Here is a 24,618-nt window from a genome sequence, read left to right on the forward strand (position 1 = left end):
TGAAAAATCCGGTATTATTCACTGGAGAAAATCTGTTCCCTCCTCCTGAGTTCGGCTAACTACAGCTCCGATTGAAGAGATATTTAGAAATTCTTTCAGTCATGATAGGACTTGAATCCAGACCCTTCCAAACGAGTGACATCAGGAGAAACCTCAACACTGTCACTTAGGGTGAAAGGGCCTGATTCCAATATTAACTACGAACGGCATCTGAAACTTTGAACTGTCTGCACCTGTGCATCAAACGCAAGTGACGGTACGGAATGAATTATCCTGCTCCAGGTGTGATATAACGCAAACCCAAACGCTATCAATTAAATTCAAGCTTTGCTTCAAAATATTCATTGGGAGCAGTGACGGATTTATGTCTTGTTATCCGGGAGGGCCTGACTGTTTCCTTTTGTGAGGATAAAAAATGTATTATAATTATACACACTGATCAAAAAATACGAAAACTGTGACGTTGGGGGTGATGACGTGTTGCCTCGTTGAGTATAAAGACTGCATGGACTGTTCGTCTGCAGTAATCTGAAGCTAGAATGGGAAAAACGCCTGACATATCAGACTTTGAAAAATGTCTTATCGTGGGTACACGTTTAACAGAAGCACAATTCAAGAAACGAAAGACATAACTGGTTTCTCAAAAGCATACATCTCAAATTTTTTTTATTAATGACTGGAAAGCAAGCGGTTCTTCTACATCTTAAAGGCATAAATGTGGCAGAAAAACAATACTTCAAGAGCGAAGCCGTCGTACTGAAGGAGGATTGTACAGAAAAATAGGACATCCAGTGTGCAGCAAATAACATCTGAATTCAACCAAGCCAGAACTGCCCTATTTCAACCGGTATCAAGCACAGGAAATTTAAATAATTGGGTATTGTCAGTTGTCTGCCTATCGGAAGCCACTTGTTTCAGAGAAAACAGAAAAATCTGGTGCCAAAAACATCGTGATTTGACAGTAGAACAATGGAAGAAAGTCATGTGGTCAGAAGAATCGCAATACACTTTGTTTTGCACTGATGGCAGGCAGAGAGTGTGGCGAGAAACTTACGAAGCGTTAGACCGCACTTGCCTTGTTAAGCAACCCATGCATCTGGAGGTGGTACCATGGTATGGTAAATGTATTTTGGCACGGATTGGGTCCATCGCTACCGATGGGAGGCAGGTCGAGTATCACACAGGGAGTGCCTGAGTTTTGTATTAGATCTACTGCACCCTGCAATGCTACACTTTTATCCTGAAGATAATGGCCACTTTATGAATGACGATGCAACAACGCATTGTGCCAGAATCGCGTAAGAATGGTTCGGAGAATATGACACGATTTTCATCATCTTCTCTTATCTACATTCACCTATCCTGTTGCGAATGCGTGGGATATGCTGGAGAGAGCTATTCGGCAATGAAGTCTCCCTTCCTTCAACTTTGTCGCAGCTGCGCGATATTTTGCTGGAAGAAAGGTTACAATTAGACTTAATTGTAAAAACACCTTATACTGTAGAATCCATGCTGCGCCGCACACCCTGCTGTTATTCGAAACAACAAAGGCGGCCCGATTCGATACTGATAAAAGTTCGTATTTTTTTTTTTAGTGTGGGTGTATATTGGGGCCCCTTCACATGCTTTGGCTTAGGTTCATTGTGTTTGTATCCAGCCATTGGGAGGCACTAAAACATCTTACAAACAGTTCAGATTTGCCATCAACCCCGGGGGCTCACATCTGGTGAGTATGGGCTTGGCACACCCAGGGTCCTGAGCTGGATATCATCATTCTTCTCTTTCTTGGTGATTCCCTTCTACTTTTGACTCTCTCTCTCTCTCTCAGGGTAACTTGGGAATTTTTTTCCTGGTGCAGCATAAGCCTCAGGCTTCCTTGCACCATTTGGCTATTAATAATAATAATCTTATGACTTTCCCAAAAATCTTTAAAATGACGCTTTTCAATTAGATGTTGAAGTCAAACCAGCCGTTGAAGAATGGCTTAGTCAACAGAATTTTTTGACGACGGTTTATATAGATTAGTGAAGCAATAGAACCGTATTTATAAATGCCAAAGGATTCTTAATTTTTTTTTTTTTCAAAAACAAACTTTTAAAGGCCTTAATTTCTCTAATTCCGTTGTCTTTTTGCCAAAATTTGTTTTTTCGCTTCTTGAAAAATATGCGAGAAGAAACAAACTTCTAAAACTTCAAAAATATTTTCGATATTTTGCAACAAATCATATCACAGTTCACTTTCATGAGATTTGAAAATTTAAAATGCTGGAGTTTTTTTCTACTCTATTGCCAGGACGAGTCAATATTTTCTGTTAGATTTAAAAGTTGAAGTTGCTTTTTTGCTAATTGAGAAAACGCAGCTAGCGAGGATGACAGAGGAGGACTCATCTTGCAATCTCTCTGTGAGATTTTATCCCATTGTTTGTGTCAAACTGTGACTTAGGTTATCTTGATGGAATTAATAACTGTGGGAAAGACTTGTCAAGTGTTAAAATTTTCTGTCAGAAGGCTGTTTGAGGGTTCAAAGACTGGGACACCGTCCCATTCAACTGATACCAAGAAAACTGTTTTTAAAATTCCTCTATTGCGGAATCCGAAATAGGAAATCCGGTATCAGAGTAAAATAATTACGATGATGTTAAAGACTTACTTATAAAGATGTCTCGAAACTTTTCGTAATTATCACTTGGATGACTAGAAACATATGGTTAAAACTTACGATAAGAATAATATAATATAATAATCTGGCCTCCCTATTTGCTGGCGTATGAGCAGCTCTGAGTGTACAATAACTTGTAACAATTATATACAATAGTAGATTCTACGTATATCGTTAATGAATTTTAAAAGATTTGGAATGGGTTGTCGATTTGGCTACTCTTATCTTATTCATTATTCAGAACCGCCTTTAAGGAAGCTGTTGAAAATACCATTTGAAATCTGCTAGTTTGCGCTTCGGAGCTCTAATACCTTTTATCGAAACATTAGTGACTGGATTAATGTAATAACACCTAGGTGTTTTTTTTTTTAAATCAAATATGCTAAAGATAATAATTTTTCAAAATATTTTGAACTCATATTTTTTATGGAGTACTAGCGCCTTTCAGACATTGACTTTGAAATTGTACAGATATTAAATTTCAGTGTGATAGAGATGGATGAGATGGAGAGGAAATACTTCGGATGTTGAGAGCTTATGCATTGTGCTTACTAGACCCTTCAGCGGATATCGCGCGCAGACAGTTACTCCAGGCTGGTTTAGTTGTTATTCCCATCTAATATTGGGGTTGTCTGAGGAGTAAGAAACGCAATTGTGCCGGTTGACTTTGCCATTTAATTTTAAGGAGGCTTCATCGGACCATATGATCTTGTTCATCAACTCAGGATCTTCTTTATACTGGTTAATAAAGAATTAACGCATTTGAAGTCTTCTGTCTGCATCACCTTATAGAAGACCATGGATTAAGCGAGGCCGATAAGGTTTAAATCGGCGATTATCGATTACTCTTCTTAAAGATCTCCTAGAAATGTCCAATTCAACAGTTAAGCGTATTTCACCCTTCTGTAGATTTTGTGGCAGAGTGGCAGCCACAACGTTAGCATTTTCATCATCTCTGACAGAACGTGGTCTTGCTGAGCGTGGTAAGTCAGCAGCAGTTCCATGTTTGTGGAACCTATCTCTTAATTTATAAATTGTTTCCCTGTGTGGTGTATTTTATCCATATTCTTCTTCCACGCCTCCCTTACTCTTGCAGCATTTCTTGTTTTTCAGTAATTCTCAGTGATGAAAACTTTTACCTGTTGTAAGAGTATTCATGACTAGATATTTATTTCTTTTTATATCTGAAAATATAAAGAAGTATACTGTATTATACAATGTTCAACACAACATAAACCTAATATAATCTAACTTGACCAATACACCTGTCGGGTGACTTTTGCCCAACCTTGTATGCATATATATATAAACATATAGGGCCAAGATGTATAGTTCTTTGTGAGCCATATAGCAGGAGCTTGTGAAATGTCATGACCATGGCCCTAACTGTTGTCCAAAACATTTAGAGGTGCCCTTATGCTCATTTCATTTTACGTGTCAATCTTCTAGTCCTCGATCCCTGACACATAAAATCTCATTTGGGTTGAACACTGGATTCATCGTTGGATGAATAAGGTTGCAGACAACGCTTCATTATTTCATATGTTATTTTCCATGCCAACTTGACATGATGCCATGAAAACAGCAGATAATTGCTAAAAACTGCCTAGTTTTGCAGCCTCAAATCTCGCCTTGTTGCCTCCCTATACCTGGAGGCAGGCATAGCGGGAATAATCTTTCTCTGATCCATCGGCTTTTACCTCTTGACAGAACGTTTCCACCAAATTCCCTTGAGATATTTAATACCTTATAAATCAATAATGAATTGCTTAATGACAAGTCATATCGGGAGAGGAGCCTGTCCGAGACTTTCCTTGCATTAGAAAGTCAACGTTGTTCATCTTTCTGGACTTATGACGGGTACCATCTGCGCCATTATAGTGGTATGTGTTGAGCTGTTCCGGCCTGTCCCTATTTTTTGCCAATTGGTACCTGACCACTTCTAATGGTACTAGATAATGAAAATCTATGCCTACAACTCAATGAGAAACATAGCATCTTATGCTATTTTTATACCGGCATACCTGTGTGATGTATTTCTTGTACCCCAGTGCGAGAGCTTCCATTGGGCCCCTAAGCTATCTGAGATAAAAATTAATCTTCTTGATATGGTTACTTAATGTTTCGATTACTGTACAGCTTAAATTACAGTTATTGCTGCGCTGTCATGATGGAGTGTTGCCATAGTCACCAAGCTGCAAGCAAGCGATATAGCGACTTAAGATTACAACACTCACTCTTTTCTTTCATTGCTGACAATTTTTGCATCGCTTAATTGCTAAGGCGTTTAGGTAAATCTTTTGTAATTGTAATGTCTAATGAAATAGTGCTAACGAATTCATTGTTTGGATGTTTATGAGCAGTAGAAAGCAGTCTATCACACAGAGAAAGTGTGATAGGTCTTACAGCACTGCTGTGTCATAACTCTTGGTACAGTTAGGGATTTTTATTGGCAAACGTCGACATGGCATAAAGAGTTGTACGATTACGTGGTAAGAATTGACTATTTATGATCTGTTCTTCTCCTCTACCGAGCTTCCTTCGCAGGTGTGTCTGTGGCTGTTTAAGTTTTCACTCAAGGAGAGACTGCTGTCCAAAGTTCATATAATTCCACCCATTACCAGAGTAAAAAATATGCCGAGCAGCTGCTTCCTTCATCTTTGGTCGAGCGCATTTTCGTGTCTTTTAAGAGACTTCAAGGTGCAGTTACCAAACTGATTGTCACTGGTCCAATCAGATGAGAATAACTCGCTGCTTTTTTAGAAAGTAAAAGCGAAATTGATTATAACAAGCTGATCACGGTAACTTACTGTACCCCCAGTTAAGAGTAAAATTTGCATATGTATTTTACAAGTATTAAAAGAATACTACACTTATAATCATGATACAAACGCTTAATACGTACCAATATACAGTACATTGAAAAATATCTTTTGAATATTCAAAGACACACCTTTTTAAAACTAAATATTGCATCATAAAACCTCAATGCGCTAAGTATCTGCAAATGCAAGAGACTATGAAAAGGGTGAAAAGACTTCTAATTTAGAATTTGAAATAGTGGTCTTTTCGCGCAATTCATAAGCTCTTTCTTCATATCACTGGATATGAAGAAAGAGCTTATGGTAACCAGGTATAAAAATGCTTGAACTTTACTATAACTGTTCTTCGTTAATTGCTCTGCTGTGGTTTGGAGGTTAATGATAAAGGATACAAATCATTGGCTTCCTTGCAGAGCACACTTGAACTGAGCCTTCTTAGAGTCTGGTTGGAAATGTTTTTATCTGTGGCCGCAGCAACCTCAAGAGACAGTTGATGACAGAACATTGTAGGGTTTTGTTTTGCTGTTAGAGCCAGATAGTGTTCTGTTCTGGTTGACGTAGCCCCCGGGCGACCTTGGTCAGCTCTTCTTGCAATGGTTCCTGTCTCTTGAAACTGCTTCCGTAGTGCCGAGATGACTGTGCGTGACACATTAAGCCAATGTGCCACCACCAAACTATTATTTTTAGACCACCCGAGTAATTAAATTTATCTGTCGTGCTGTGTGTCTTATGTCTGTTAATTGCTTGTGTTCTCTGGTCGATTTGTCTGTTTTGCTGGACGAAAATCAATCAAAGAATCATCTAAAACAGGCCTGGCCAACCCGCGGCCCGCCACATTATTCTTTGCGGTCCGCCAGATAATTTTTATACTACTGATTACGTCAGTGGGAAATCATTCACTAGCTGCACCAGGCACAATAAATATAACGCTAGACCAGCTGTACTTTCCTAAATCCCCACTATTCCTTCCCTTCTTCTAACCGGAAATTCTGCAGATGGAAGTAATTGGTTTACAGTACAACAATGAATTAAAACACATTCACACCAAGACATCAAAAATCAACCTTTACAACACGTATGTGACAGCGGAAAAGTATCCCAAATTAAGATTTTTTTTTTTTTTTTGCACAAGAAATTGTGAGCACCTTCGGATCCACATACGTGTGTGACACTTTTTTTTCAAAAATGAAATTTATTAAAAATAAATCGAGCTTCAATAATAGATGAAAATCTGAAAATTCAATTAAGATGTGCAAGTACCAATATTGAAGTAGATTTTAAAAATTTGATTGAGCGCAAAGAAAAGCAAATATCTCATTGATGTCGATATATAATAAAAATGAACGAATAAAATAAATTTTTATGGCATTGATTTTTTATTTTTAAAAGATGGTTTTATTTTATGTGTGGCCCGCACGACGATTTCGGTATTGGCCGGGCCTGATCGAAACGATGATAACTTGCCATCCTGAGTACTGGGATGTGGCTATCCCACTGTGCAAGCCAAAAAAAAAAGGAATGAAGTGATGTGGTTTCAACCCGTGTTTTTATAGGCATGAATAATTTGGATAATGTGCGGCTCTGTATCGTAGTAGATCGATTTCTATTGGATACTCGGTATTTGCATGCCAGGATGCCTGGTGCATCCTGACATAAAATATTCATGGAAAACATTTTTGTTCTGTTCATTTTTTCGAGCAGTATAGAATGAGGGTATTATGTTTATATTCGTGGGTGTCGGCTGCAATTTTTCTTATGTGTGAGAGAAGGAATTATAAAAGAATTAGCGCCTGTCAATTTGGTGGTCTAATAATGCAAAAAATCTGGAGAGGGAAGGTGTCTCTCCAGTTGGACGCCTATTTTTGGAATTTAAAGTTTAAATCTAAATCTCGCCCTTGTAATTTGTTTCGCTGTTCTGTCGAGATCACGAGGCACACTGGGGCGTTACGTCTACGTGCAAGAAATTGTGTATACCACGTGTAAAAGGAAACATAAATCTTTGGTTCCCTCCTTCCCGCCCCGAAAGTTTCCGAGTTTTGGATTCAGTTACATGAACGGAAGAGTAAAGGTAATGCAACCAAGTTTTCACTCCCAGACACACCTAAAAACAACCATTAGTTGGTTCACTGAATAAATATGTACTGTTTATCGTTTGAGTTCATGAAAAGCGAGCGTCAATTGAATTCATGAAATAAAAGCTGTAAGTGATCTGTTATGAACTAAAAACAGATTTCAGTTCTTTTGCTAAAGACATTTGCATAGTTGATATTTGATACACAACTTCAAAGCAAAGGACAATATTGATGAGGTATCGATTATTATTGTGCTAATTTAACATTATCAAATATGATCGTGTTTAAACATTTAATGCTGTGGGTCTCAAATTCACAAGGGATTGTGAACCAATCATTTTTCTGAGACTCGCAGACTCACTAGTGGGCATTTATCACTTATCAGTGTGCGAGAGAGGTGTATAAAAGGAAAGGTATCATTTTTATCCTCAAATACAGAAACAGCTATGACAGTAAATCTGTAGTGCAACAAACCCTGAAAAATCCACAAGAAAGTTGTCAATAGAGAATGTTAAGAAAACGTAATGAAAATCTTGTACCACGATCTCTAGTTGTTTCCGTATAAACTATATCCTGCTCAAAACTTTGGAAACAGATAATTTATTGGTTTCAAGTACGCACAAGATTTTGCTGAACTCCACTAATTATAGGAACGGATTTCGTTATTGATGAACCATACCGCACACTTTTTGAAGGAATTCAAAGTGTCATAACATCACTCCATGTTCTGTGACGCTCATTTCAATCTGAATGGTCAAATCATCAAAGAGCATTGATGTATAGCAAGATAGAGCGTTGGCTGAAGAATTTAAATCCTCATTTATTTCAAAATGGAGAATCTTCTATTTTTTTTGCCAGTTGTAATGTGCTTTAGCAGGTAACCCAGTAAATATAACACCGATCTCTCTACACTAGGTGGAAAAGACCCGAGTTCGAATCCCATCAATGACACGAGAAACTTTTATGGACTTTTTTTTTTTCTTACAACGTGGCTGAGTTAGTCTGTCTAAGGCGAGGATTGCGTGCTTTTTCTCTGGAAACTCGGATTTTTCATTCAGCACAGACAAATCAACCACACGCAATTTATAGACATGATTTATGAGACACATTATGGTCTAAGTCGCAGATGTACCTAAAACTCTACAACAGTTATAATGATTTTGAATACTGTATTTTCTAATGATGATGGATGTATTTAAAAAATTCTTTGAATTACTTGAATATAAATGGACGCATTCTATAATTAAAATAAAAGCAGTGGAAGGACAGCAGAAAATGAAATGGCGTATTACATGTTTGAGACCACTGGTTTATTTAAAAGACTTTGTACAATAATCTTAACTCGCGAGCACACAACACGTAATTCTTAATTTTGCAAAGCGTTGACACTGCGCATATTAATAAATAGGGGTTTACTATTTGTATTGGCTCATTCTATTAGCAGGCTTATGCAAGCAAATGCAATGGAAGGTGCCGCATGCGTTTATTAATAAAAGCTTAACGTTGTGAATTTTCTTTTATTACAGTTTCGTTTGATCCATGGCCGATGGTCTTGCAAGGAAGAATCAGTCTACACTAGGCACCCTAACAACACAGCTAACGTATACAGAGCTGTATCCCTCGCCTTGTCTTCGAAAAAAGAAGAAATTGGATGATGGATCTGTTTCAGGATGTGAAGAACCGGCTATTATTCAATACGGCGAACTTCCGAGCTCAAGTCAAAGGAGTGAGCCAAGATTTAACCAAGAACAACAGAGCTTAAGTGCATCTAATATTCTAGATCATCCCCCAAGCTTCTCACAGATAGTAAAAGATAAGAAACGGCAAACAACCATGACAATGAAATGGTAAGGAAAATATCACGTTCTTTTTTTTTTCATGCTCTGAAATGTGTAATTGCCGTGGTCCCTTTGTTGTAGTAGGGTTTTTTTTTTTTTTTTTTTTTTTTTTTTTTTTTTTTCGGAGCATCAGCGACTATGGCCATATTGCTCCGTGTATATTGTCTGTAAATTGCGTGTGTTGTGTGGTCGATATTCTGTTTTGCTAGACGAAAAACCCTTGTTTCCGGGAGAAAAAGCCAGCCATGCTACTCTCGCCTGAGACCAACTAACTCAGCCACTTTGTGAAAAAGGCCCATTAAAATTTCTCACGTCATCGACGGGACTCAAACTCAGGTCTTTTCCACCAGGTGTGTGGAGGACGGCGATTTTACCATCTGTGCTACATACGAGGGCGCCGGGGTCCCACCTACGCTCATCTAAAGGATTCAGGTTCGAACCTACTTAAAACTTCAACGAGAGAGAGAGAGAGAGAGATTAAAAGACTTTCGTACGATATCCTTTTCTAAATTATTTCTCAGGTACATACTTGAGCTGCCAAGATTATTTCAGTTAAAATATGAGCACGGGATCTTAATGAATTTAAATAACTGATAGCAATAATTTTCAATTGAATACATCTTAAGTTATACTTTAGAATAGTTCCATATACGTAGATATTATACTTGATACATTAAGTATCATGCTATATGTATGATATGCTATTTAAATGAACTAAGTATGGATATGTCCTGTTTTTCAGGCTGGACGAAAATTATTGTGCCTGTGAAGGCGTTTGCCTGCCTAGAGGTATAGTGTACGAACACTATTTGGATTTTTGTCGCAAAGAGAAACTAGAGCCTGCCTGTAAAGCTACATTTGGAAAGGTATGCAATTAAATTATTTAACTTCTTGAATTGTCTTGTGTGTTGTTCAAATAAAGTATTATTTTTTTTAAACGGTAAATATTTATTTCGAGATTAAAAAAGCAGTCGTTTAATTAATGGTACTTTTTCCAGAGGCCAACTTTGGTTAATTTTAAATACGGATTTAAAATGGGTCAAAGTTGGCCACTTCAGCATCCTTGGGAATTAACTGAAAATGAAAAGAAGCACGCCTCCACATAATTAAAGGATAGGACAAAATATTTGCAATAAGAGAATAACACCAGTGGTAAGTATAAGAGACTGTCGAAGATGGAGACGGAACTCCAAAGGAACAGAAGAAAGATACATTGAATTTACTCATATAGTAGATGGAGCGCAGTAATTTTTGGTTAGAGCCAGACAGAAGAATAATCCATTGATAACTCAATAAAAATTAATTCTATATCGTGAGCAAAAGAAACCGAAGCCAGAGAGGGACAGGCAAAGAGGAATGGTTTGGATGCAATGTTCAGAGACAAAAAAAAATGAATGGGATAAGAAAATGCAAAAAATGGCCAGATACTGGAAAGATGCGAAGAGAAAGAAAAAAAAGGTCGCATAGTAAACATTATGTAGGGATTTTTGTTAATGGGAATGGCTCCTGGAATTGATGGATTACCAAATGAGACGATAAACAACCAAAACCGCTTATGAAATTACTGAGAGTTTTTGTGACTGTTTGTATCACTCATAAATTACGTTTACAGTCTAAAAGATTTTAAGGCACCCTGAGAAGAGTTTGATTTCGATTCGCGGTCTTTTATTGCCGATCATCGAGGTTATGACAATTATTGCTTGGAAATCACATAATTGCAGTCTGGGTGTTACAGTATATGATGGAATCCTAGGTTACTCTGCGTGCTTTTGTCCTTCTCTTAAAAACATAGTAGTCACTCAAATTACAAGCACCACTCATTCAGAATTCGTGTTTAAGGTCCCATTACAAAGCATCTTCTGCGGCAGCTAACTCAGCACGATACATTGCTTTGGAGAAGTCTGAGTTCGCTTCCCATCGATGATTGGAGGAATTTCTAAAGTCCTCCCACACCTCTACAGATAAATACAGGATACGGCTGGTGCCATTAAAATATTAAGTTGAATTTTTGGAGTACAAACTAAATTTAGGAATGAATAATCGGCATGTTTTCATTTCGAAACAAGAAAGCGGCACGTTGCGCCACTCATTTAGAACTATTGTATTTATGGTACTTATAAGCAGTTCTTGGGTATCTCGATACGATGATGATTTCATTTCGGTCCGAAATGCAAGTAAATATTTATGAGATTGAAAGTTGGAATGCCAAGTGGAACGCTATTTAATCGGATTTAATGTAAGAAATATTATGGATAGAGTAAATCAATGCTTGTGTAATAAGACTAAGCAGTATGCGAAAAATATCCTGGGAATGAACTTTTAGTCTCTTCAGAAAAATTTATTCCTCCAAAATTAATTCATAAAAAGTTAATTCCTAAAATTAATTCCTCAAACTGCTGTGACAGTAAGATCACTTACCGTTATCAACCTTATAATTCTTTTGTAAATATATACTGTAATGTGATAAATTTTTGTATTTATAAGTTAATATTATACTTTTTTGCCTTGACGCGGAAGCCAAATCACGAATGGCACAGCAGGAAGATCAGGTTTTCTTTTATTTCACTAATTTTTTTTTGTTAAGTTTTGTCATTTCATTGTGAGGGTAAGTACTTTTCTTCTAGTGTTTTGAACCATCAAGGTATGTAACGTGTAAATCTCGCTTCTCCGCATAACTCAGCTGCCATCCAGAGGAGTTGGAGTTTGTGAATCTTCATTAAACTTAAACCCATCTAACGAGTCACCAGTTAAAACGAGAATCAGTTCTTTGCGTTATTAGGACTGAAAGCTGAAGATGCGAAAATTACGTATTTTCAAAGTAGGGTCTTCTTCTGTACCAAATTGGACTTGTATATCTTATAATTTACGTTTTCCCGAAAATGTGATCGGGGAAGGTTTTTTTTTTTTTGCTTCATTTAGAAAAATTCGCAGTTTTTAAACGAAAAGAAACACTTAAACTCGCTAACAATTGAACTGAGCTTTACTGCGCATGAAATTTGAAAGTCTTGTGTTCCTTTCATAGTTTGAGCAATTTTTCAGGAATAAGGATACATAGGTTTTATGTCCACTGTTTTAACCATAGCATCCAAAACAGTGGTTACGGCTGCAGATCATCAACACTTCTCGTCAGAAAGACAAATTTTTATGGATTTTTTTAAACCGGATAAGTCTTGGTCGAATTGGTGGGTTTTTACTTCCATTAAGGTGAACTGGCAAAATACATAAGATATTTGAGAGTCACGATGGACCAATTAGATGAATTTGTTGCAGAGTATTTCGCCAAACTATTTATCCATGTCCGGAAATTTACTCGCTAATAGTTTGCGTAGATTTTAATTAGTTAACGGGAATAAATAAAAGCTGCTATATTAGGGCCACCGAGTCTTATCTCATTTTCTTTCTGTATTATGTCTGTAAATTGTGTGCGTCCTCTGGTCGGTTTACCTGTTTTGCCCAACGAAAAATCCGAGTTTCATTGAGGGGATTCGAACCCGGGCCTTTTACATCCAGTTTGGGGGACTAACAAGAATTTTTATGGTAATTACTGTTATTAGTGACAAAATGGTGCAGAGCAAGCTTATGTAGTAAAAAATTAAATTTAAATTAGATAAAAAAATTAGGTAGAGTAACCAATATCAGCTATCCTTCTTTCATTTCTCTATTGCTCTCAAGTACTTATCCAGTCTGTCCTTAAATTTAGATAAGCTGAGAATTTATTCCGAGAGTCGCCCACTCTTTGACTAAAAGAATATTTTTGGATATCCAGTCTACATTATCCCTTCCCCTCAGTTGAAATTTCTTCCCTTTTGATGTCACGTGACTAAGCGTACGTGGTTTCTATTACCCGCAGTTCACAAAACAAGTCTTCCTTGATAAGGATATCTCGTTGTTCTTCCCTGTACCTTTTTCTACAGGTCTATATCTTTCCTGAATTCTAATAAACTATCACTTCATTAATATAATTCAATTTGCAGTTGCTTGAGAGGTGCACCAGAAATTATGAACTACTTCCAGCTGACTTAAATTAAATTATTCCATATTGTTCTTACTGTTAATTTTTGAGTAATCTTTGGAAATGGTGTAAAAATACCTGATTTCTGAAGAGTGCCCCAGGTTAAAGAACTTTATTAGAAGCTGATAAAAAACAATGCAATTGAGTAGGAAACCTGCATTGCGAAATCCAGGTTTCCTACTCAATTGGATTATTTTTTAACCGAGCTTCTCGTAAGTTAACTTTAGACATTTAGTAAGCACATTCCTGTTTCTTCCTCAAAAATTAGATATTTTACCAAATACTTAAAGTTCATTTACGAGGAGCTCAATGATAGTACTTTTCGATTAAAGTACTTTAATGGATAGTACTTTATTGGTCGCCATTGAAGTTGCCCCACCTAATAGGAATGCAATGTGATCAGTATAAGTAGTGACGATACAAATCTAGACAAGAAACGGATTTTGTTTACCAATTCAGCAGTACTCACAAAAATGAAATGCACATCAAATTGAGTATGGCCTTTATGAATAGCAATGTAAGGGCCCAAACTTCGCGGTAGGAGTTGAGAAAGTGGCGATCATCTTGGGGAACATTGAGCCATGGTCCTTGCACTTGAGCAGTAAGTTGGATAATAGTGGTAAGAGCTGAGTGGCAGAGGTCAGGGGATGTCCCATCATATCCTAAATGTGTTCGATGGGCGAGTGAGCTGATGAACATGCAGGGAAGAATGTCCACATAAAGCAGACCACTGTTGGGTTGTGAGCGCTATGAGGGTAGACATTTTCCTGCTGAAAAATAGCGTTCAGAACGGAGTAAAAAAGACAGAAGCACTGGTCTAAGTGCTAATGATGAAAAGAATGGTTTCAACATAATGCCATGCCATCAATAACGACCAAAGGTGAATGACTATTGTAACTAATAGCAACCCACACCATGATTTTTGATGTTGGCGGAGTATACCGCTCCCTGAAATAGTTTGGATTAGTTTCATTCCCGACTTATTGCCAGATGCACATACGACCGTCACTGGATCCCAGGCAGAAACATGATTCGTCGCTAAAGACAACATGACACCATTCTTGTTCTTAAGAGGCTCTCTCTCTCTGCACCAATGCAAATGCTGGCAATGATGACATTGTGTCAGAAGCAGACGAGGCAATGGAGGGCTAGAATATAGTCCTGATTCTGGCAGTAGTTTACTAATCGTTCTACTCGGCACAAGTGCAGAAAGAGATGACATTATGTTAGAAATCTGGTAAATTGTGACAAAACTTTTCTCGTCGCTAGTCGGGAGGTGGTTCCGTTATTCTTCCCGTTCTGACGTTCTTCTAATGCTAGCAGAACTTTGGACGTATCATAATACCGAATCTATCTCAGGTAGTTGCGAAATCTGTATCTCAGAATCACGAGAGGCTTATTTCATATCTGAGGAATGATACTTGCTCTTTCGTTACAATCGTCAAACTGCTCATTAGAGAAATCAACTCTTCCGATTATTTTCGTAAGTGGAGAGTTCTATGTCCATATTCCAAACACGTGACTAAGTGATTTCCTGCTCAGTCAGTTGGGTTGAGTTGTTATAGTTTGGCATTAGCGTATTGTGTCTGTAAATTACGTGGGAAGGGGCTCTAATTAGCTATATTGTATGTTATTTGCTGTTTGTATACATGTTTGACCAGAATAATAAATAATAAAAGAAAATGTGCGAGTTGGTGATAAACATAGTAGTCTAACTTGAGAACTTAACTAAAGGTATTCAATAATTTTTTCTGTGTTGAATTACAGCATATCAAAATAGCCATTGTATTACGTGATATTTGCCCATTCCTTGATTGAAGACCCGCCACGAAAGTGATTAAAGAATCATTTTCATTTAATCACTTAGTAAATAGGCCTTAACAAAAAAATTAAGCAGAATCACCGAAACTCAATTGCGTTCTGGTTTGTAGAAAACAATCTAATATTTTAAGATGTGGAAAAAATTCGTCGGTAATGTTTGTGAAATATTATTTTACTTTGTAGGTGATCAGGACAACATTTCCTCATGTAACATCAAAGCGACTTGGAGCAAGAGGTCATTCAAAGTAAGTAAATTCGCTCTGAATTATCTGATTAAAGACAGTTCACCAATATAATGAAATATCCAAAAGCTCCACATGAACCGAATAATTTATGTATATTCGTTTTCTGATTACTTACGAATGTCTGATAATCTGACAAGTTATTTTTACCTTTCTTCACTTAAGCGATCATTAAGCAGCTTTAAAGGTTTTTTGGAACAGGAAGTGGTGTCAGGTTGTCAAAGCGTATCGGTTGTCTGCATAACCTTTGGGCGAGCTGGCAACTGGAAAATACGAACTACAACACGTAACAGGAAGCATAGTACATGTATATGTTTTCAATTTACGTGTGTTCGAAATAAATATATTGCTATATGAGTCACCGGAAATCTTAAAGTGAATTTCATTTTTTAAACAAAGGATAAAAATAAATGAGCTAGTATCAGAATTATAATAGCTAAATGATGCAACGAAGCGAACTTTTTCTGCAGCTATCAAAAAAAAAAAAAAAAAAAAAAAACCATTCTCAATCACTCATACCATTCTCCCATGCTAAAAGATGACTATCCAATTCCGGTTTTAACTTTACCAAACTCTCCGCCTCAACTACTGGCTGGCAATTTATTCCAATAATCTACGCCTTTCCCGAAGGTAAACTTCATAAGATCCAGCCTTTTGTTACTTCACAAAATTTAATAGTTGCGACCCCTAGTTCTTGTTTCTCCCACCAGTGGAAATATACCTCCCTTGTTAATTTTACTGGTTCCCTTCAGGCCCTTATATACCCCTTATTTGGCAAGTAGATCTTTATTTGCCAAACTTTGCAGTCCTCTATTTCTAAGCTACACTCTTTACCAATTTGGTTACCCTTCATTGAATTCTTTCTAGAAGCTCTGCATTTTATTTTGAATATGGCGTACAGATCCGAAAATAATATTCTGAATGCGGCCGAACCATTATCTTATAAAAAGCGGCAAAGACGTCCTCTTTTATACTTGGGAAGGTCCTAGATATCATAAAAAGACCGCCATATGCCTTCGCAGTCGTCGATTCTCACTGGATGGAAAATTTCATGTCCGACTGAATCGCAACCTTTAAGTCTTAATCTGCTTGCACGAATCACTTTTAACTCCTCTCCCTTATCTCATAAGCATAAGTAACCCCTGTATTTCTGTTCCCCAGGTGCAAAATTTTAAATTTAGAAGCATTAAACTTCATTTACTATTTTTCACAGCATTTGTGCAACCAGTCTAAGTCATTTTGAAGCAAAATAGCATGGTTCTAGTCGTTAACAACCCTTCCTACGTTTAAATCATATCATGAACAAATTTGTAGTTCTTTAATGAAAGGGTATAAATAAACCTCGCGTGTACAGAAAAGGTAGGCGTTTTAAGATATGCAGAAACTAGTGATATTGTAAGAGTATCTTGGCCTTCCAGGAAACAAACATTTTTCTTGACATAAGGAATCAGTGCTGTCCACTGTCATGTATTTTGATAAAATCTGCCTTATTTGTTCCAGTAGGGAGACACAACAATGGCTTCATAATTATAGAGAGATTAAACTTATTTTGATAAGTTTAATCTCTCTAGACAATCTCTAGGCATCCTTCAAGACAATCCAGTGGGGTTACCGTTTGTCACTCTTTGGGAACGTCTAGGTTCGGAGACTGAAGGAATCCTTAAAAGCCTCTTCAACCAGGATTGTAGTTAGTCGATCTGATCGGTGAATTCACGCTCGTACAAATATAATATATGCAACCACATGAGCTGGAGTACCATGCCAACTGGACAAAAGTAGTCATACCGAATATTTTTATTTAAATTAATATTTAATTTCAATTAAATGTAAATATATATTTATTTAAGATATTTCGCACTGGACATGGGTCATGCGAAATAAAAAAAATGCATAGGTTGACAAAGGAAAAAAGTCAATAAATAAATCCTACAAATGCTTCCAATCTTCCACGAGACTCGAATCCAGAGCTCTTCAAGCGAATGGTATACAGTGATGTATCGTTCAACTAAGCCCCTACGGATTTATAAAGAAATTTAAATATTAACTGTTCACATTCCGTTACTCACTATATACTTTTTACAAAGAAGAAGAGACCATTAAGAAGTGTAATGTCGCACCAACTTTGTTATCAATTTCGGTAGAAGAGGGTTCTATAAGCAAACCTGAAATAAAACCACTTTTCACTGATGTGTAATTTTTAAAATTAAACTTTATAAAATTTCAGAGTGTCAAGACTACTGTGATAGGTTATACCAATTAAAATTAATGTTAGGCTAGTTTCTGCAATGCCTTGATGTATCCAACTGTGGGTCACTCAGCGCCGATTATGACCCTTAAAAAGTGTTATCAGTTTGGTACTTGTGCGCAGCCAGACTTGTTAGAGAAGAGTTTAATTGTTCACCTAAGCAAACAACGCAGATAGTAGAGCGTTTGTTTTTTTTTTGAAGAGGCAGGTGCGCAATTCTTGCCCAAGCCACTTGGGGATTTTTCCATTACTGAACTAGTGTAGCTTCCTTTGCTAGACTGGAGTTTAGTAAAAGAAACTAACTATCCTTATAAATCTCAGCACATGTAATTATTGTGAATATTCACGTGTCTTCTATGTACTTTCTGTGCTCTGGTTAGTTAGGTATTGAAGGAGAATTTCTTAATTTTTCTTGAGTGTTGCTATTGTATCCTCGGATGTTATCCTTAGTTCGTGAAGTGTTCTCGGCTCTTTAATGTAAAGAAGTATTCTGATGACTCTGAATAAAAAAAAAAAAAACAATTAGGAAATTAAATCTGGGTTTAAGCCATTCAGTTGATCTTTGCCTCAATAAATGTTTTGTCCAACCAGTTGCGTGCATTTATTGAAGAGTGCATCTTTTTTGAAAGAAAAGTGACAAATAATCCCAGTATATTACTAGTAACATCTATAACAGTTGCAATTATTTTGGTCTACTGGTTATTCAAAATAAATCAAACAAAAACACGATCCAATACGTTTTGTGTCCCATGGATTCCTAACCACATAGTAGTTCTAGAAATCGTATTGAATAGTGTATTTAAGTGAACCAATGAGGATAGGTCTCATGTATAGAATAATAGGATCGAATCGTATAGATTAATTGTCCATTAAAGTGGAATGATCCTTCATCACTAAAAAATTGTCTATTAATTATTAATAATGTTGGATGTAGCCGTAATTTTTTAAGTTCATTCACAAATTGTGAACAGTGATTACAGTATTTCTGTTTGTTTGTTATTTATTTTTTTTTTTTTCGAGAAAACTGCTTCTTGCTCAAGTTCACACGAGGAAAAATGAATGGATTAACTTTTTATGATTACCATAGGTACCACTACCACGGAATTGGAATAAAGGAAAACAGCGAATACTACCACACCATATACTCCACCAAAGGATTAACAAGGTATGTATACCTTTTTTTTTTCTTGCAACAGGTTTTCAGATCGAAGGAAAACTACCGGTTCGATAGATTGCGAAGCAATTGTGTTCTGAGGGAATGGTTTAGTAGCTCTTGATCGACTCCTACGATAGTTATAATAAATTGGAAAAAATAGCTTTTGGCAATGGCGTTTAAGCGAACTAGTCCAACCTAAACACTACTTATAACTACGCTCAATTTCTGATTTAGTAGTAGGCATATTTCGTAAACTAATTCCATTTTTATCTAAATTAACTCTCTTCGCAGACGGGAGGAATTCTATTCTTTTTTAAGGCTTCTTTATTTTGGACCTTAGTCAGCGTTCTGGCAAAGATGTAGGATTTTTTTTTTCTATGAACCCGGGTGTTCCTCCCTCATAAAGGCAAATCTGTCTAGAATACACGTAATTTATAGATAATATATAGAGACCATCTAGGATAGATGCACCTGCTATCTGATGACGCCTTCGAGGGTAGCACAGTTGGCAGAATTGCCGTCTTGCCACACAGGTTGGAAACGACTTGAATTCGAATCCCGTCGATGGCATGAGGAATTTTTAAGGGCCTATTTCACAACGTAGCTGAGTTAGTCGGTCTCAGGCGAGGGTAGCATGGTTTTTTCTACCGGAAACTCGGGTTTTTCGTCCAGCAAGCAGAAACCCAACCACAAAAAACACGCGATTTACAGACAGAGCAATATGGCCTAAGTCGCTGGTGCGCCTAAAACCCTACAACAACATATCTAATAACGCTTTCAGAAGTTTCAGAACTGCTAAGCAGTGTCTCATATTTTAAATAAATGGCAAATTAACCTTTTGAAGATGGAGTTTGTTTTCGAGTAGTACAATATCAAGGAAACTATTGGTAGAGGAAACATTCGTTTTGCTGTGAGAAATAAGACCATTATTTCTCACAGAAAAACGAAGAGATTAAATTAACGTAAGCTAATTTCGCCTTTTCCAAAGTCTAATTTCCGCCAGTTTAGTTAACTCATTTTATATTAAATTCCTCATTATGCACAGTAGATGGAACAATTAGTTTATAATTGTACAACTACATTATACCTTTTATGATAATTTACAAAATCTAAATTAGAAATTTTATTTTAAAGTTTTCAAGTATTTTTTTACAGTTCTATTGCCTAATCTAACCAATCAGTGATCTATTGACGCTGATTGTAAATATGATCTAAGCCACACCCAGTCGTAGATAATAGAATTACTTCAAAATTTGTACGTTAACATAAAATGTGAATAGTATTAACTGTTTATTTATATGATTTGCATGATCAGTTGAAAGGCTTATATGGAGATTGTCTTTTTTGTGGTTAAAAAAAATTGCATTTTAAACGATGCGCCTGTGTTTATTTATCAATACTTAAAATTTTACCAGTAAGTTATTTTTTTGAATATGAGTGACGCATTTCTTTTTTTCTATATATAGAAAGAATTAGAAAAATAACAAAATAATAGTTAACAAAATAATCAAAGTTTTTGGCTGCGTCAAGTGACAGCTGCATATGTTAGAAGTGTTGTCTTGAACACAATTTCACTTGCTGCTCTTAAGATAAGCAATTTCGGAACGGTCGGTAACAGCACGATAACACGCTTCTCTTAATGCAAACAAAAGGTTGCAGGTAGTAATATGAGAAAATGGCAAGTTAATCCTTTGTCAACACCAGAAAGAATTGTGAAATGGCTTAATTGAGATTAAGCTCTGATCGTTCTGGCTAAACCAGTCGATAGGTAATCGTACAGATGTGTCTAATTAAGAATTTTTATTTTAAACATAGTAACTAAAAAAGGAGCTATTTATCGTATTACACATCTCTTTTTCAAAAGTAATTAATATTTCTTTACTGATAATAAATATTCTCACGTACTTTTCTGTTGATTCCAGGTTTTCAGGATCGAAAATGAAAAATGAGGTAAGTTTGACTGAGAAAGAGGGAGAAACTTTAATTGAGTAATCTGAAAAAGACTTTCATTTGCAGTTTAGCGACTGCAAAATTTGTAAAATTAATTTCTTTATAATAATAGTTTTTATTGCAGCAATACATTTGTAGATAAAAATAAATAGGCTGCAAGCAATCCATCGCGGCCATAAGACAGTAATAAATATGACAGTAATAAATACTTAAATGGACACTGTTCACAAATCTCCAATGTACCTAAACAGTTACATATTTAGTGTATTAAGGTGTATTTAGTGTCAGACGGCACCAGGGGTTCCCCCCCCCATCTCCGCGTAGTTTTAATTGTGGGTGTACCAGTTCGCTGGATGTCCAACATGTGTGCAAGTAGTAAGTGTAAGTGTTTTTAGGGTCCAGCGGCACCAGGGGTTTCCCTCCATCTCGGCGTAGTTTACGTTGTGGTGTATTACAGTACACTGTAAATGCCAGAGATTTAAAAGTGTATGGATCTTGGATCGTGTACCGTTGTTCTTCTGGCCATTTAGCCACTGAGCCCCTGTTGGGATCCAACGTTGCCCCACTTACGCCCCGTGGAGGCAGGCCAGGAACTCCGTAGACTTAGTTTACTCTGGCAGGTCCTGCCGCTTAGTTTCCTGAGATTTCGGCGGCTAGGACAAAAAAAAAAAAAAAAAAAAAAAAACCCTTTGGGTGGCATATTCCAATGGTCATCAAGAAAATAAATTAAAGTGATTTTTATTATTTGCGTTAACGTGGGGATATTATCGCTTTAATTTTTTAGGCCGAATGCTGGGCGTATGGCGGTTTTGATGTATTAATTTTGATGTGTGGGACTTCCGCTAGCGTGAAGATAGAGAGGAGGGAGGCAGAAAACTGGGGGGGAAAGGCAGAAGTATGGAGCCAATAGAGAAGGCGGCCCCAGTTTCAGTGGGGCATGCCCATGCCCCACCAGAGAGGAAACAGGGGATGGCGAGAAGGGGGGACCGTGTGGCCGTCCCCTCCTCCCGGGGAGTTAGGAATTATAGATGAAGAGGATTAGAGTGCCCTCTTCAGGTCTCCAATATGGCCTTTGTCTCACGTCTGTTTCTCTTCATTGTCACTCATGGGGCAAGCCGCATCCTTGTGTTCCTCTTTCTTTGGTTCAGCATCCTTCTCTGATTGAATGATAACTTTTTTTTTTTTTTTTTTTTTTTTACTTCCCTATCATGTGAGTTCTGTTATCTTAAACGGGTGGCGTTCCGTTCTCAACTTTGGGTGGCATATTCCAATGGTCATCAATCATTGGTTGATATCCCCGTCCTTAGTTTCTCGTATTCCTTGGCGTCCATATTTCGTTTCATTACTCCTGTTCGCCTTGGTGGATGGCTATTTGTAGTTTTCTTCTGGAGAAGACGTCCTGGACAAAGCGACTAAATGCCGCAAATTCTTCTGATGTGTCCAGGAGATGGTGTTCCTGGGTGTTAGGGATTATTATTTTAGGGTTATCCGTAATTAAATACATTAACCCGTATTTGTGTCTGTAAATTGCGTATGTTCTATGGTTGATTTGACTGTTTTGCTGGACGAAAAAACTCCAGTTACTGGGGAGAAAACCTTGCTATCTACGCCTGAGACCAACTAACTCAGCCACGGAGTGAAAAAAGCCCATTAGAGTTCCTCGCGTCATCGACGGGATTCGAACCCAGGCCTTTTCCACCCGGTGTGGGGATGGGTGTTAGGGATGTATTTAATTCTCGTAATCATTTGACATCTGATGTCTTCGTATATTTCACACTGATGCATAACGTGATGCCATGTTTCTAGTTCGCCGCAGAGACAGTGTGATTCTTCGATTATGCCCAAGGCATTTAATTTGGCCTTGAAAGGCCCGTGGCCGGTGAGTAGAAAAGTAGTGTTTAGGCCTGGGTACAGCCATGCGGGAGCCTTGGAATACAGCTTGATTACTTGGGGAATAAAATTTTTTGTTATCGCTCCTTTTTCCACGTCTGTCCATCTTCTCTGCCAAATTTGTACAAGGTGGTCCACTATTTTTTGTTTCTCGTTTTTCCTGTTATTGGTGATGGCAATGGTAAGACCGTTGTAGGTGGTTTGGGTTCCTTTGGCTAGTAGATACATAAGTCAGCAGCGGGTTACCTCTAAATTCAAGGGTAGGGTCCCCGCAAGGACCTGTAGGGCACTCGTACTAACCGTGTTACATGCTCTTGTTATTGTTAATAATGTGTTGCGTTGGGTCGTGTCCAGTATCCTTTTATTCACTGCTGTTCCTGCTTTCTTGTACCATATGGGAGATCCATATGTAATTATCGCGATGAAGATGGCTTTATAATACAGGGACAGGGTTCTCCTGTTTAGCCCCCAGTCTCTGCGTGTAACTCTGGCAACGAGCGCTGTGTATTTCCGAAGTTTCTCTTTTAGATAGATTAGGTGCGAATTAAATTAAATTTTCTGTTTATACTCCGGGGCGACCAAACGGTCAGGGGAGTTCACAAGATGACACAATACAAGAAACAGCACCGTACTCAGCAGTCACGAGCTTGAACCCCGGTCACTCAGGGCACGTGTACTTATGCTGATAAGTTCTGATCGATGATCAGTCCCAGATATTTAATTTAGCATTAGCATTAGTAGAGGCATTTGATGCAAGAAAGCAAGCTTATGCAGCATCAGCCAAAAAAAAAAAAAAAAAGTAACATAAATAAATAAAAATAACCACTTCCACTTCACCCCTCTGTTCGTTCGAAATACCTGTCCAGCTGAGCCTTAAACTTATTTAGGCTATCAACTTCCACGACAAGGGATGGAAGTCTGTTCCACCCACCAACCACCCGCTGGCTAAAAGCAAATTTCCGCACATCTATCCTACATCTGTCTTTCCTCAATTTGAATTTATGCCCTCTCAGGTGATTTTTCTGAGCTAGAGGAAGAATCCCATCAGCATTGAGCATGCTCAAACCATTCAAGGCTTTGTACACCTCTATCAGATCACCCCGCTGGTGCCTAGTTTCCAGACACTGTAATTTGCAAAACTTAAGCCTTTCTTCGTAAGAGAACCCCTTTGTCCCATTCACCAATCTAGTTGCCCTTCTCTGTACTCGTTCCAGCAGCTCTACATCCTTCCTGAAATGAGACCTCCAGGCCTGTATACAGTACTCTAGGTGTGGCCTGACCATTGCCTTATACAAGGGAATAATCACCTCCTTATCCCTGCTAGAAAAATTCCTATATATCATTGACAATACACCATGAGCTACTCTTGCAGCTCGTCTGCACTGCTCAGAGAACTTCATATCTGCCTGCACCACCACCCCCAGGGCCCTTTCATTCTCTACCACTGTCAGTGTAGTACCACAGAGTTGATACATTGCTCTGGGGTTGCTGTTTCCCATATGTAGTACTTTACATTTGTCAATGTTAAACTTCATTTGCCACCTCGAAGCCCATCTGCTCAACCTTTCCAAATCCTGTTGCAGCAGCATAGTGTCAGTAGTGTCCTTGACAACCCTGCCAACCTTCGTATCGTCTGCAAACTTGGACATTAAGCCTGATATACCATCATCAATATCATTTATAAATACAGAAAACAATAAAGGCCCCAATACTGAACCCTGAGGGACTCCACTAATAACATTAGTCCACGATGAGCAGTGTCCATTGATTACCACTCTCTGTCTTCTCCCCCTCAACCACCCCTTTATCCATAGCAGCAACTTGCCTCCAATGCCACACTGCTCCAATTTGTGCAGCAGTCTTCCATGTGCAACAGTATCAAAAGCCTTTCTAAGATCCAAGTATATAATAT

At 37.7% G+C, this 24,618-nt stretch overlaps 1 protein-coding gene across 1 annotated transcript in view; it reads left to right on the forward strand.

The window, feature by feature from the left end:
* Nucleotides 1–9,091: 9,091 nt before the first annotated feature.
* Nucleotides 9,092–24,618, forward strand: part of LOC150083404 (DNA-binding protein RFX6-like) — a 77,405-nt gene continuing 61,878 nt past the window's right edge. Inside the window, exons 1-5 of the mRNA XM_090378496.1 lie at nt 9,092–9,399; nt 10,133–10,256; nt 15,407–15,468; nt 18,798–18,875; nt 20,789–20,816. Of these exons, the coding sequence (XP_090234622.1) occupies nt 9,092–9,399; nt 10,133–10,256; nt 15,407–15,468; nt 18,798–18,875; nt 20,789–20,816 (600 nt within the window). The remainder of the gene's footprint in view (nt 9,400–10,132; nt 10,257–15,406; nt 15,469–18,797; nt 18,876–20,788; nt 20,817–24,618) is intronic.

This window comes from Mastigoproctus giganteus, chromosome 7 (assembly GCF_048544385.1).
Source record: "Mastigoproctus giganteus isolate SK-2022 chromosome 7, ASM4854438v1, whole genome shotgun sequence".
Lineage (NCBI taxonomy): Eukaryota > Metazoa > Arthropoda > Arachnida > Uropygi > Thelyphonidae > Mastigoproctus > Mastigoproctus giganteus.